The following is a 14,123-nucleotide window of genomic DNA, read 5'->3' as shown; positions in this document are numbered from 1 at the left end:
GATCCCTGATTTCCTCCAAGGAGTCCATTGGCTGGCAGAGACCATCATGTGTTAGCAACCAGGGCAGAACAAGATCAGACATCCTGCTCTTCCAGCACCCATTCCGTGCTCAGCACCTACAAGAATTCAGTAAATACCGGAAAGGGGGTGGTGACCATGGGCCACTGGTTCACTGAAAGAACTCTGGCTCTTTGGTTCTTTCCAAGCAGGAGAGAGTTGACAAAGGCATCGAGACGGACGGCTCCAACCTGAGTGGTGTCAGTGCCAAGTGTGCCTGGGACGACCTGAGCCGGCCCCCTGAGGACGATGAGGACAGCCGGAGCATCTGTATCGGCACGCAGCCCCGGCGGCTGTCCGGCAAAGGTAGCTGCTGCCACCCCAGCCCTCCCCTCCCCTGTGCCCAGGCCCGGTTTTCAGGCTCTCTAGGATGGGGCTCCAGAACCAGCAGCCCATTCAATGGTTTCTTTCCTGGCAGGATTGAAACAGCAAGAAGTCTTCCAGTGGGGTGGCATGAAGGGAGTTTTATTGGCCTATTTCTCTTGTGTTTCCTGTGTGTATTTCAGATGCACCGCCAGCGGTGACCATTGTGTTTTAGATTTGCCCCCTTGCAATCTGAGGTCATGGAGGTGAGTGGAAGCCACAGAACAGTTACAGGAAAAGGCCATAGTCCACCCAAGTGCAAAAGAACAAGCATCGGCCACCCACAGTATTGAAACAGGGCCCAGCTCTGGCCTGAAAGCCATGCCAGACCCGAGAATCACTCTGGCCTCAGGCCCTCCCAGGCCAGAGTGTGAGGCCAGCTCACAAACTTCCCTGCCTCCCTGTCCTGCAGATACAGCATGAGGGGCCATGTACCGGGCACCCTGTACCCACTGCCTTCTGCACGGGGCCTTGGGGAAGAAGGACATGGCTCTTCTGCTGGAAACTCGCCAAGGTGGTCTTGATTGTAGAAACAGCTGTGGTTCTTAGCAAAGGGCATCCCTACCTAACTCCAAAGGGGAAGTAGCCATTTACCTATATGTATGTTGACAGCTTGTTTTTCTACTTTCTTTGTCTAGTTCCTCCACCTTTTCTTATTGTTTGAAGAATAAGATACCTACAGTCCTGAATAAAATGCCTGCACATGTGATAGCACTTATGGGAACTATTCTCTTTCCGTAAAGGACAACTTAAGCTCCTAGTGCAAATATCCGACCCCCTTTTGCCTTCCTGCTTGTTCTGATGGTGTGCTAATAAGCCCATGGGAGGTTCTGAGAGAAAGCATACAGTCATTCGGTTGCTTTTGACGAAAGAGGTAATTTAAGGAAGGATTCAGGGCACCTGGGTGGCTCAGATGGTTAAACGTCTGCCTTTGGCTCAGGTCATGATCCCAGGGTCCTGGGATCGAGTCCCACATCAGGCTCTCTGCTAGACGGGGAGCCTGCTTCTCCCTCTGCCTCTCTCTCTCTTTCTCTCTCTCTGACTCTTATGAATAAATAAATAAAACATTTAAAAAAAGAAGGATTCATAGTCTTGTCCAAAATTTCAGCCATTATTGGCTGATTTTTAAAAATTATAAAAGTAACCCATACCACTGTAACAAGTCAGACAGAAGAGTTAGTATTATTGCCTCTGTAGTCCACTCCAAGCCCACCCTTTGAGCAACCAGCATTAATTTGCTTTTTTTGGGTATGTCTGTTGTTTGTATAGGTAAATCGTAGACCAAAATCTCTATAGCAGACCAGAATAGTGAGCTTCACCCCAAAGATCAGCAAAGTACCTTGCAAAGAAATAGTCCCACCAAGAGATTCCTCTCTTACCCTCCTGGCCCTTGGCAGACCCATGGACAGGCAGGGTTCCCTGGGACCAACGTGGGGAGATGACCTCAGCATCCCACCGGCCCACCCAAGGAGAAGGGTGGCAGGGTACCATCTGACCACCCAGAGCCCAGAAACTACGTAAGAGTTCATTCATGGCAAAGCACTTACAGCCCTTAATGGCATCCCTTGCAGTGGGCAGAATCCCTGGGTGGGCTTGGGCAATGGCAAAGACCTTGTTAGTCACTGTCTGGGGCTATGTTAAGGGTAAATCTGGGGCCTGTGGCACAGGAAGGGGAAGGACAGTGAAGAGCCCTATCTTGGAAGGTGCCCTTCTGAAGTCCAGAGGCCACCCCCTCGTCTTTGACAAGAATGGCACTCTTAAGACCAGAAATTTCTTGAGAGCATAGTTGCCTCATCTGCCCTGTGTCCTCACACTGCTCTCGCTCAGCTCTCAAGGCTGATGTCTGGAGTGGGCTCAAGGCTTTCCTAGGACCTTTTCTTAGCATGTCTGCAGAGCCCAGCTCCAAGCGCAGGGTTGAGGGATGTTAGGAGCCCAAAGAGCCATCAGGCAACTTAATGGTGTTGTTGCAGACACAGAGCAGATCCGGGAGACCCTGAGGAGAGGACTTGAGATCAACAACAAACCTGTCCTTCCGCCAATCAACCCTCAGCGGCAGAATGGCTTCACCCACGACCGGGCCCCGTAAGTTCCGTGTCCGCAGAGGGAATTCGTATTCCAGGGCTGGTACAAGGGGGGTAGTTTGGTCCTGAAACGTCTGTCCCTGGGGCTTGCATGAGAGAGAACAATGCCCGTAGCCATTGCTGGATGGGCCCGGGGTCTCTGGGGCACACAGATCTGTGGGTCATAGGAAAGGGCCTCGGAGGGGACCCGGCAGACTAGGAATATAAACATCAGTAAATATTTGCATGGGCTGTGTGAACAGACAGGAGGCCAAGTTGGGGCAAAATCCCAGCCTTGAGGGAGCCCATTGTGCTGAGCACGACTCCCCTCCTTATCTCGGCCTCGGCCAGAGTGCCCTTCCTTCCTTCCTGGAGCCTGGTCTCCGGCTGATAGCTGCAGCCCCAGGGGCCTCCCTGTCTGGCCAGCCCCATAGTGGACGCCTGCTGCAGAGGCCCTTTTTCCTGCCTCCCTTCCATGGGGCCCAGAGGAGGGAAGGGAAGTCCTTTACAGGCCTCTGCTGCCTGCCTAGGGACCCGTATAGCCCTTTGGGAGAGACTGTGGCTAGCCCCACAGAGGTCAGACCCTCTTCCTGCTGACCTCTCTTCCTCTGATAGGGGATGAATGGTAGGCAGGGCTGGAACTGGGCACCCCCCTCTGCCCTTTGAATCAGGGAAGCTGTGGGGAATAGCTGCTGGCAGGGGATGCCTGGGAGTTGGCAGCCCAGAGCAGAACTCTTGCTTGCCAGGGAGGAAGTTGCTGTGCCCTGGGCTCAAAAGGAAGCACAGCACTCCTGTAAGACCAGGGTGATCGGTCCTTCTTCTGAGAAGTCTTTATTATACACTTGCTGTGTGGCAAGCTCAGGACCCAGGGGGCCATCTAGGATATAGGCTCTTCCTTTGGAGGTGCATGAACTGAAATTGGTGTGAGTCTGGCTGTGGATGCTTTTTGTTGGAAATAGCTACTTCTTTGAATTCTGGCTCCAGCTGCTCATCCATGATCTCCGGAAGTGGTAGTGATCTAATATTCTACAGAAAAGACAAGTTGGCATGATCCAGAATAGTTAGGGAGGGCTTCTTGGAGGAGGAAGAACATGAGACGGACCTTAAAGTTGCCCTAGGCTTTTCAAGCAGGAGAAGGAGCTGACAGGGATGGAACAGGGGAGGCCTGGCTAGCAAAAGTCAAGGCTGCAACCCAGGAGCAGATTGTGGGGTAGGGAGAGTTACTCTGTTTTTTTTTTTTTTTAATTAAAAATTTTATTTATTTGAGAGAGAGAATGAGAGAGACAGAGAGAGCACAAGAGGGGGGAGCGGGAGAGGGAGAAGCAGACTCCCTGCTGAGCAGGGAGCCCGATGCGGGACTCGATCCCGGGACTCCAGGATCATGACCTGAGCTGAAGACAGTCACTTAACCAACTGAGCCACCCAGGCGCCCTAGGGAGAGTTACTCTGGATGCCCAAGATGGCTCACCTGGAATCTGCTATCCAGGAGCCACGAAAAGTTGAGCTTTTTGGCAAGAGCCTGGAGAAGCCTCCACTGCCACCTCCAAGCAGCTTTCCACCCCAGCCAGTGAGTTTCTCCAGCCATCTGCTTTGAAGTAGCTGGCATGAGGCACCATGATCTTCCTCTGGCAGCAGCAGATGGCCAGGCTGAGGTGTAGGGTGTCTGGAAGCTCTCCACCTAGGAGCCCATGTCCTGGGGCCATGCTCCTTCCCATGCCCTGAGCTTGGCTTCACCCTCTAGGCCCCGTTGGCACTGGCGGGGAGGCTGGGAGGTACTTGAAGGCTTAAAGCCTCAAGCATATTGCCTATAACTTGTAGACAGTCTCAGTTCAGATGGCCCTATCCCCTCTGGAAGGTCCAAGTTTCTGGGCAGAAGGGCAGGGGCTCCTGCATAGACACACCCCACTTGCGGCTCTTGTATATGTGGAGCAGGCTTGAAATCTCACTTGCTGTCCTGGGCACACGTTCAGCTGCTGCACTTCCAGACATCACAGGGGGCACAAGGCTCAGGGTTCCTGGATGCATACATACAGCCCAGACTCAGCCCACCCCTGACCGTGCAGAGGGGCACTGGATCTGGTGCAAGGGCTATCTGTAGATACAAGGTAAAGGCTGCAGCCTCCACCTTTGGCCTGAGTTGACTGAGCTACAAATAGTTTGGTGGAAATAGATCAGGGGTGCCAGCCCTTTGGGGTCATCTCCCCTCCCTGCAAGCTCAAGTGACCAGTCAGGTCTCCACAGTGCTGGAATCTGCAGTCCGGAGGGAATCAGAATGTCTCTTCTGAGGTTCTCAGTGCTTGTTACCAATTTGTTAGCCATTGGTTGAGAAATGGTTCCTGCTGCTTTGCCAAGATCCTTTTCCAACGCACCCCTCCAGTGTCTTAAGGCTCTGGCTCGCTGTTATCTCACGATCGATGATGATGGACTCAGTTTAGATTAGCAAGTACGACTGTAATATCTATGCTGGCCACTCTGGGACCTGACCCCATTTCAGATAAACCACATGGATTGCGACTGAGAAAGCCGACCCAAGATGTGCTGGCACTGGTGTTTGCTCCTCTCCCTGTGGGGGAGCAACCAGCACAGGCCTTATTGTGTGTGCATGTCTGATTTTCCTTTAGTCAGCCTTTCTAGGCTGGGGCGTGCTGATTCCACATGGGTCTGGGAATGGTCTGAGGAAGCTACAGTTCAGAAGGGCTGATGGAGCCCGGGCATTAGCAGTTGGGCTCTGGCCTACTTGAGGAGGGGGGGGGGGCGGGGGGGGGCGGCAAGCACTTGCTCTTCTCATTCCCCGCTAGCAGCTAACACGTAGTGACGACTGTGTGCCAAGTAGTGTTCCAAGTGCTTTACACCACATGACCTTCATTCATTCTCACAGTCACTCTGTGAAGTAATCTTACCATCCCCTTTTATAGATGAGGAGACTGAGGTACAGAGAGGCCAGTCAGTGACTTGTCCAAGGTTAGAAAAGGGTGGTACTTAGGGCAGTCTTCCCTAGTGTGACCTTCCTTACCCCATTCTCAGGGATCCCATGAGGGACACACAAGGCTGTGTCTCTGAGGTGGTAGTGACCCTCATTGGTGGACCTCATCTGTCTAGTTGGAATAGGAATAGGGACCTGTCACGTGACACTGAAGACAAGGCTAAACCCCCTGTTAGAAGCTTACTGTGCATATTTAACTCTAGGGAAGACAGTGGTCAGCTTTGGTGCTTCTAAATCCCAGAGATAACAAGCTGTATCGTAATTGGCTTGTTTATACCAGAATTACTTTCTGACAAACCTTGTTTTCTTTATGTTCAGAAGCAAAACCAACCCTATCTCTGTCCCCTCTACCTCCTCAGGGCTAGGGGATTTCTTTCTTTCTCTCTTGACGCCTTACTTCCTGCTTCCCAGAAAGGCAGGCCCCTCTGGGTAACCTGCTCTTCTCCCACTTGCCCTCGCCAGCCCTCCTCCCACCGCCTTCCCAGAAGGAGAGTCCTTGGCCCGTTTTGGGGCTTCTTTCAGGGTTTCACAACCCTTGCATTCCAGCCGTGAAATTTGTATCTGGCTTTTCCCAAGATGATCAGTTGAGAAAAGCCTCCTTCGGCTTGCTGGCGCCTCCCTTCCCACTGCCTGCCCTGGTGAGTTGGGGAAGCATGGGAAGCCACTCCTTGCTGCCACTGAGGAGAGCCTGGCTTAAGGACTGTGCCTGCCAACACTTGTAAGAACCCGAGGGGGGAAAAAAGGCCCCAGGCATCTTCCCTGTCTGAGGTTGCCTGAACTGTTCTACGGAGTTTGGATTTTGCTCCCCAGCCTCTCCACGGGGACTCAGAGGATGTGTGTGGTCAGGTGCATCGGGTGGGGAGCTTTGCATTTCCATAAACTTTTGCTCCAATGCTGGGAACCTGCAGCAGTGTTCCAGAACTTCCTCCTCCCTGCACCAGGGTCTCACTGCCTGAGGTCAGAGGACCTTTACGAAGAAGCTCTGGGGGTCACATACCCTCCCGGAGAGGGGCAGTGCTGTGTGTGTGTGTGTGTGCATGCGGGTGTGTTGGTGGGGGAAGGTCCCTGACTGTGAGAAAAGCACTTTGTAGTTGAGGCACCTTTAAAAAGCAAACTAACCGTCATTTCTGAGCCAAGTTTCTCAGTCTTCTGGAATCATGCCAGCAGCTTTTAAGGCCTTTTTTTTTTTTTTTTTTTTTGGTGCCTTTTTGCCTTAATTTCCTGAAGAATTAAGGTTTTGTAGTATGAATTCTCTGGTTGTGACTTTCTCCGCTGCACAGCCCCCCACCCCCCCCAGCACACACACGCTTGCACGTGTATTTCTCTGCACTTTTAGGAGTGTCTCTGCTCCCATCTGTTTGCCTGTCGGATGGGGTGACCTTGCTGCCTCTGCTCCCATCTTGAATAGCTTATAACCTGGCTAGGGAGTCATCCTTTAGAGAAACTTTGTTTTGTTTTACTCACCCTATGAGGCCCATGACGATTAATTAGAAGAAGAAAATACCTAGTCTGCGCCCAGTGAACTGGGTGAAGGAAGGAGAGTTTCCATCTGGGAAAACAGCTGGGCCCCTGGCACTCACAGCTCATGCACAGGGCAGTCTTGGGTGACCCTATTCAAAGTGTCTAGCGCATCTGCAGCAGCCAGCCTGGAGCCTGCGCTTGTCCCGCTGGCCTCCCTCACCACTCCCACGCTGGGGGAAATACGGTTGTTTTCACTGGAGAGAAGACCCAGAAAGAAACAGCCCTGCCCTCAGGGCGCCAGCTGGGTCCCACAGGGCTGATAGGAGGAAGGGCCCAGGCCTCTGTGATTCACGTGTGTCCTGCTGAGTGCCTGCCTTTGTGCGCCTTTCTCAGAGACACACGTTTGAGAGGGCAGAACGAGGGGCTCCACAGCAAACCCGGCACAGGTAAATTTCTGTTTGAACTCCTTTCTCTGCTCCACTTCCCCAGAGAGATGGAGCCACAGCCACTGTTTCCACCATAGCCTTGGAGTTCATGGCCTGCGTGTTGAATCCTCAGTCCACGCGCATCCCCCTTCTTCAAGTTGCACAATCAGCAGTATTTTTATCGCCCATCTTTGATCCTCAGTGTCACCCAGCACTTGAGCAGTGAGTCACTTCTCCAGGGAAGGGAAAAGGAAGGCTCAAAGGTGAGAGCTGGAGAGAGGAAATGACTCAGTGTCTCAGAAAACAGAAAGCCAAGCGTTCTGGTGAGAGTGGGCTCACTCAGGAAAGCCAGCATGCTCGTCTCCCACCCAAGTCAGAGGGCTGGGCTGGGGGCAGAGGTCCCTGGTGCCCAGAGTTAACTCCTCTGGTTGATTAAAGCATCCTCTAATCATCATGCCAGTTTCGCTCCCTCTCTCTTCTTTAGCCACACCCAGCCCCACTGTTCCATCATCACATCCCGTCCTTGGGGTGCTCACAATGAAAATACCATACTTTATCATTTGGTTACAGCCTTGTGTTTAGGAGTAGTTGTGGAGGTGAGCTGGTGCCTTTACCCCCACCCCACACCTATACCCTGTCCCAATCCTGTCCTGAAGGGGGACCTTCAAGTGGTTCTTTCTCTGGAAAGTTCGGAGCTTTTGTCAACATTCTGAAAGCAAAAGGAATAATCTCCCAGCCTAGAGGCGGAAGCCAGAGGTTGGGCTGGCTCAGCAGGCCAAACCCACATCACTGTTGAATAGTTGCCAACCCTGATGCCCTCGTTCCCGCTCCCGGGCATCCCCAAGGAGAAGGCCCCAAGTCGCATGGCCAGCGCACATGTCACCCCTGTCACAGGACTGGGATTGTGGCTTAAAGGAGGCTCGGTGGTTTGGCTCCTCTCCTTTCCACACCTGCTACCATTGATAGAATCTGACCAAGAAATACCAATAGGCTAAAATGGAAAAATTAAGGCTTTTCAATCTGAAGAGACCCGGGTGGAGAGGAAACATGGATACGGTTCTCTCAGTCTGTAAAATGTGGGTAGGGCAAACAGGGGCATGTACTATAAACTCTACAGTCCTAGAAAATCAGGAATCTATCTTGACACTGGAAGGAGAGAGGGTTTTAGGATGTGTAAGAAGTCATCTTATGCAGTGGGAAGTGTAAATATAGAATGTGCTCTACAGACAGGTGGTAAAGAAGAAATAAATGGAAAGATTCAGATCAATTTCTGAATTACCGAGGTGTGCATCTCAGCCAGCACGTAAACCACCCTTTGCTGTTCCCACTTCGGGAAGAATCCTGGGCTAGACAGGGTCCATGGCTGAGCAGGCAGTTTTTATTGGGCGTTGCCATGTGCTGGGCCCTGTGTCGTGAGCTGCTGTTGTCCCCATTTTACAGATTAGAACACAGAGGCTTACATAGACTTACCTCAGGTCAGTAAGCTGGGAATAAGTGTCAGAGCCAAGATGTGAACCTCGGATTATTTGATCCAGTCCTCTCCACCACTGGGTACTGCCCAGGAAAGAGGAGACATGTGGAGGGGCTTCCTGCCAATTCATAGGAAAAAATAACTGGAGACTAGGCCCTGGAAGTTTACACACCACTGTACAGAGGAAAGCTGGTGTTTTCGATTGCTGCGAAACCCAGGAGGGTGGCAGGTCAGTGGGCACCGTTTGGCTGAGAAAACGTGCCCCCAAATACGGTGAAATCTCTTGGAGGATATACTCCACCAGAATGAGTGAGGAAGACATGCCGGGGCCAGGAAATGGGGTCCAGCATGGGAAAGAAGCCAGGGGAATCACCAGGGTGACGGTGAGCAGCAAGAACAGAAGGCAGCCAGTTCAGAAGGACCTCCGGAGGAAGGGCTTGGAAAAAGACAAAATTGATAAATACTTGATGTATTTGAGTATCTTGGGGAAATCTGTAGACCATTGGTGGTTAGTTTAGGATTGAATTAGTGATAAACACATAGAAAACCAAGACTGTTATTAAATCCAAGGAAAATAGAAAACTGTGCCAGAAAAGAAAAGTATATTTTTCTAAAAGTGTACATGATAGTATAGTACATTCCTCAGTTGTAAATAGCATTGGTTTCGTATAATAATGTAGACACTTAATGCTGATCCAAACAAACTTAGGATACAGTTCTCCTGGGAAGGTGGGAGGGTGGGACGGAAGAGAGCTAAGAGCTCGTATTCCTTTGTGGGAAGTCAGTAGGTGAAGCTGGAGAGGGGAAAACGGGCAAGTCAAAGTGAAGCATATTAGAAGTCCAGAGGGGCGCCTGGGTGGCTCAGTTGGTTAAGCGGCTGCCTTCGGCTCAGGTCATGATCCCAGGGTCCTGGGATTGGCCCCCGCATCGAAGCCTGCTTCTCCCTCTCCCTCTGCCTGCCACTCCCCTTGCTTGTGCTCTTTCTCTCTCTCTCTCTCTCTGACATAAATAAAATCTCTAAAAAAAAAAAAAAGAAGTCTGGAGAAAATACCGAAAGAGTCCACTAACAGAGATGAGAGTGGTTGTCTCTGAAGAGGGGGGTGGGAAGAATGGTCCTGATAGGACCCTGTGACTCTTTAAACTTTAAAAAGAATCATAAATAAAAGTCCAAGAAGTGATATTGTAGGAGCTGTTACAGCTCACCCTGCCCAGTGAAAGGAAAGGATAACCCGCTCTGACTGAAAATCACAGAATTGGCACCAAGGCCGCCTTGGTCGTGCAGAGACGCTTCCGCTGCCCCAGCCCCGGACGAGGAGCTGAAGATTAGCAGCTGTAACCGCCTGACAGGCCTCCTGAGAGCATCTGTCTTGGTGTAAAGGGAATGACAAGGGCCACTCATCCAGCCACGGAGATGGACGGAGTGGAAGTGGCAGGGCGCTGGAAGAAAGCACCTTGAGTAGAGCGAGATCAGGAAGGAAAACTCTGTGCCCTGTTGTCCCCAGATGGAGGGTCCCCACAGCCTTTTAGGGGGTTTTGTTGGGTGTTAAGGGAAAAGGCGGTTCTGTGGCTAAACTTGGAAGATGCTGGCTCACATAGAATGAAACTGGCTGGTTTGCCCTCTGCAGTCCTCCTCGGTCTTGAAAATGCCAACATTTTAGGTCTTTCATCCGAGAGACACGGTGTGTTGCATCCAGCCCTTGCCCCATCTGCTTTTCTAGAAGCTTCGCGTAAATTAAAATCCCATCAAATACCCTTTGGGAAGTCCTGCCTTGACTTCTAGGAAGCAGTTTTTTTTTAAGAGTTCAGGGAAAAAATAGATGTGTCTTCATAGCCTTGAAACCCCAGAAGGAAAGCCCACTCAAAGGGTTGGGAAGTTCTTAAGGAGAAACGCTGTGGTTGTTTTAGTTGGCGTCAGGAAGACCTGGGGATTTCGTTTCAGCCCTTTGTTTGTTCATTGTGTAACCTTGGGCTAGTTATTTAAGTCTCTTAGTTTCAGTTTCTTCATCTGTAAAATGGAGAAATAAATACCTCTTGGTAGAGTTGCCATGAAAATGAAAGGAAGCAAAGTATTGAGAGGGTTTAGCAGAAGAGCTGGCATCAGAGTCTGCCCTCAGTAAAAGGCACCTCTTAGTAGCATTACTGTGACCAGTCCCCTGGAAACTAAAACGAGGTGTAATACCTCCAGGGACCAGTATAGGTATGTAGAGAATCTTTTACGTAACTCAGATTTCTTGAAGAATTTGAACAAAATCTGGAAGGAAAAGTGTGTTATACCAGCACAGACTATTAAGGAACAGGATCAAGAAAAACTGAAACTCAAGAACTGAGTGTTGCAAAAAAGTGCTATGACCAGCAAAAAGGACTTTATTTTTTGTACTTCTGTTTGGAACAACAAGAAGAAAACATGGGCCCCATTGTTTGGACAGAGTAACTTTACTCAGTGACAGAGAGAAAGCAAGATTTACCCAAGTTCTGTTATGCTTCCATCTCAAAAAGGATGGTTATCAGAGTAGGAAGAGTCATACAGGCATTGATGAGAAGACTGAAGCTATGACTTCATGGATCAGGTCACCTGGTCCATATGTATTGTGCCCCCAGAACACCCAGAGACTTGGCAAATGAGATTTATGAAGCCAGGGTCCATAATCTTTGAGGGAGTAATTACGAGAGAGGTGTTGGCAGACTGAAAACACTCAAAAGTTTCAAAATGCAAAAACCATCTTGCACTCTCCAAACTAGTGAGCATGGTGTCAACTCTCAGGGAAAATTCTGGACTAGATTATTCAGCAGGCAGGCTGTGAACACTGTTTTAAGAGGAACAGTGAGCCCTGAGAGTCAGCATGGATTCACAAAGAATCAGGCCTGCCAGACCATTCTCATCTATTTTTAGAAATAGTTACCAGGTCACCTAACTGGCTTAGTTGGAGGAGCATGAGACTCTTGATCTCGAGGTCGTGAGTTCGAGGCCCACATTGGGTGTAGAGATTACTTAAATGAATAAATAAAAACTTTTTAAAAAAATTACCTTAAAAAACGAAAAAGAAATAGTTACCTATTTCAACCTGGTAGACAAAGGAAGTGCTATAAACTTTAGGGTTTTTAGCAAGACATTTTCAGAATGTCTTCTGACATCATTGTTGGCAAGACAGAGACATGTCCACAGAGCATCCAGGAAGGTGAAGGGCTTGGTGATGGGATGTTTGGTTGATTTATAACTGGTTGGATGAGCATACCCAAAGAGTAATGATGTCAGTCTGTCAGCCTGTCTGCCTGGCCCTACCCTGTTCACTGTTTAATCAAAGCCTGGGATGAGAACATTGATGGTAAGCTTAACAGTTTTGTCAGGGATATGAAGTCAGGGGAGGAATGCCGGTCTGATGGATGCCTGCCCCAGGTTTCAGAAATACCTGGACTGCCTCAAACAGTAGCCAGATAATGCAGAGCTGGGCTCTCAGCTCCAGTGAATCCCCAGTGCATATGAGATGGGGGAGAAGAGGTCCAAGCGCAGGCCACAGGAGAGAGCCCGAGGGAGATGTCGTTGACAGAGAGTGTGCTGTTAGAATTGGTAGTATGACGGGGTTACAAAGAATAGACAATTTGATGACAGTTTTGAAATAAGGTTTCCCAAATAAGAAAAGCTCATAGTCCCTCTTTGAGCTGCACTGATTAGACCACATGCTGTATTTATTTCCACACACGGCACTTCACTTCTGGACCTGACACTCTGGCTTTCACCAGCTAGAGTAAACGCAAGCGGGGGTGACTTGGATGGCTGGAAGATTTCAGAACCATGTCCTAGGAATATATTTGAAAGTGGGGGCCACGGATACTGGAAAAGAGAAACTGATGATGGTCTGTGAGAGCAGTCTCAGGGATTTGAAGGCTGTCATGGGAGGAGGGATTAAACCACTCTGGGCAGCTTGAGGTTCGGCAGACAAGAATTGCAAGAAGACCACTGTGCTGTGTAGAGGGAAGACGGCCCTGCCAGAACCTCCCTCTGCAGAACAAAAGCCTCAGGGGTTTTTGCTGGCCTGTAGTCGTGCCTTCCCAGAGGCCCAGTGGTTGACCAGGGCCCGTAGTATCTGTGCAGGGAGTCAGGAGCCCTTCAGGCCCCATCTCAGAAGTCCTGTCTCCCAAGCTCAGGGCAAGGACCTTTGCTCAGAAGTGGGGACTGACTTGGCCAGAGGCAGTCGGTAAAGGCAAATAATTCCCTATTAAGCTATCAACATTCTTGCAGGAAGAGCAGATCGACTTCTAGAGGCAGCCACCTAACATCCTGTTAATGCATTCCAGATATATTTTGAGCACCTACTGCATCCCCAGGCACCGTTAGATGCTTCATGTGGGTCATCTGGTTTAATCCTTATAACGATAGGGTATTATTTTCTGTTCCCATCAAGAGGATACTGATGCTTAGAGAGAGGGTAAGTCATTTGCCTGAGCTCATGTGAGACTCGAACCCAGAACATACGTGTTAGCCATTCTGCCACCTGGAGCAATAGCTCATCTTTCCTCCCCCGGCCCCGTATCCCTAGCAGTCCCCAGTGGGTGTAGGGCCTTCTTCCCGGGGAGCCCTTCTCCTTTTCAGCCCCCTGAAGCTCTGCCTTCTCCTCCACTGGGAACTCGGGGAGAAAACAGCCCAGCTGAAAAATTAGGCCACGCTGGCGAGCACAGTACTTATTTTTTTATGACTAAGATTAAGCTGACAACCATGCAAAACATTGCAAACCTGTGTCGGCTGCAGATTTAATACCTCACCCAGCCCACACAAATAATTCATGCTTCTGCATCGATGTCCAGAAAAAACAAATCAGCAGAAAGCTGGGCTCATGCATGCGTGTGTGTGTGTGTGTGTGTGTGTGTGTGTGTGTGTGAAAGCTGGGCTCATGCATGCGTGTGTGTGTGTGTGTGTGTGTGTGTGTGTGTGTGTGTGTGTGTGTGTGTAGCAGCCTTGTTTCCATTGAAGCAGCATGCCGGAAATACCCAAGCTCCAGGATTGCAGATCTAGCATTTTGCAATTTTTTTTCTCTTAAAAGATTAAAGTACGTTTTCAAATGATTGAAGGTTGGTGGGAGGTGTAAATGTGGGCACTTGTCACATTAATTCTTCAGATGATTAAGTTCTTTTCCATTTCTTTAAAGCTGTTTGCAGTTGGGTTTGATGTCCTCGTTCTGGGTGAGTGTGTTGTAGCAGTTACCAAGGTGACTTTAGCTGACTTTCAACAATTTATTTTTCCCTCCAGCGTGAGATGTCTCTAGCCCTGTGTGCTGTTGATTCTTCTCTCCCAGCCCCACACCCTCACC

At 50.0% G+C, this 14,123-nt stretch overlaps 1 protein-coding gene across 2 annotated transcripts in view; it reads left to right on the top strand.

Moving 5' to 3' along the window:
- SUFU (SUFU negative regulator of hedgehog signaling) overlaps nt 1-14,123 on the top strand; it is a 111,604-nt gene that overhangs the window by 81,725 nt on the left and 15,756 nt on the right. The window contains exons 7-8 of one of the 2 annotated variants that reach the window (XM_028098870.2): nt 210-363; nt 2,391-2,502. In XM_028098870.2, coding sequence (XP_027954671.1) covers nt 210-363; nt 2,391-2,502 — 266 coding nt within the window. Of the gene's footprint in view, nt 1-206; nt 364-2,390; nt 2,503-14,123 lie in introns of both variants that reach the window. The other variant, XM_028098869.2, reaches the window with a different exon arrangement.

The sequence above is a fragment of the Eumetopias jubatus genome, unplaced genomic scaffold (genome assembly GCF_037043125.1).
Source record: "Eumetopias jubatus isolate StellerSeaLion01/CBP00866 unplaced genomic scaffold, mEumJub1_p1.0 scaffold_17, whole genome shotgun sequence".
NCBI lineage: Eukaryota > Metazoa > Chordata > Mammalia > Carnivora > Otariidae > Eumetopias > Eumetopias jubatus.
Note: the sequence above shows the minus strand (reverse complement) of the source record. Positions and strands in the feature narration are given on the sequence as shown.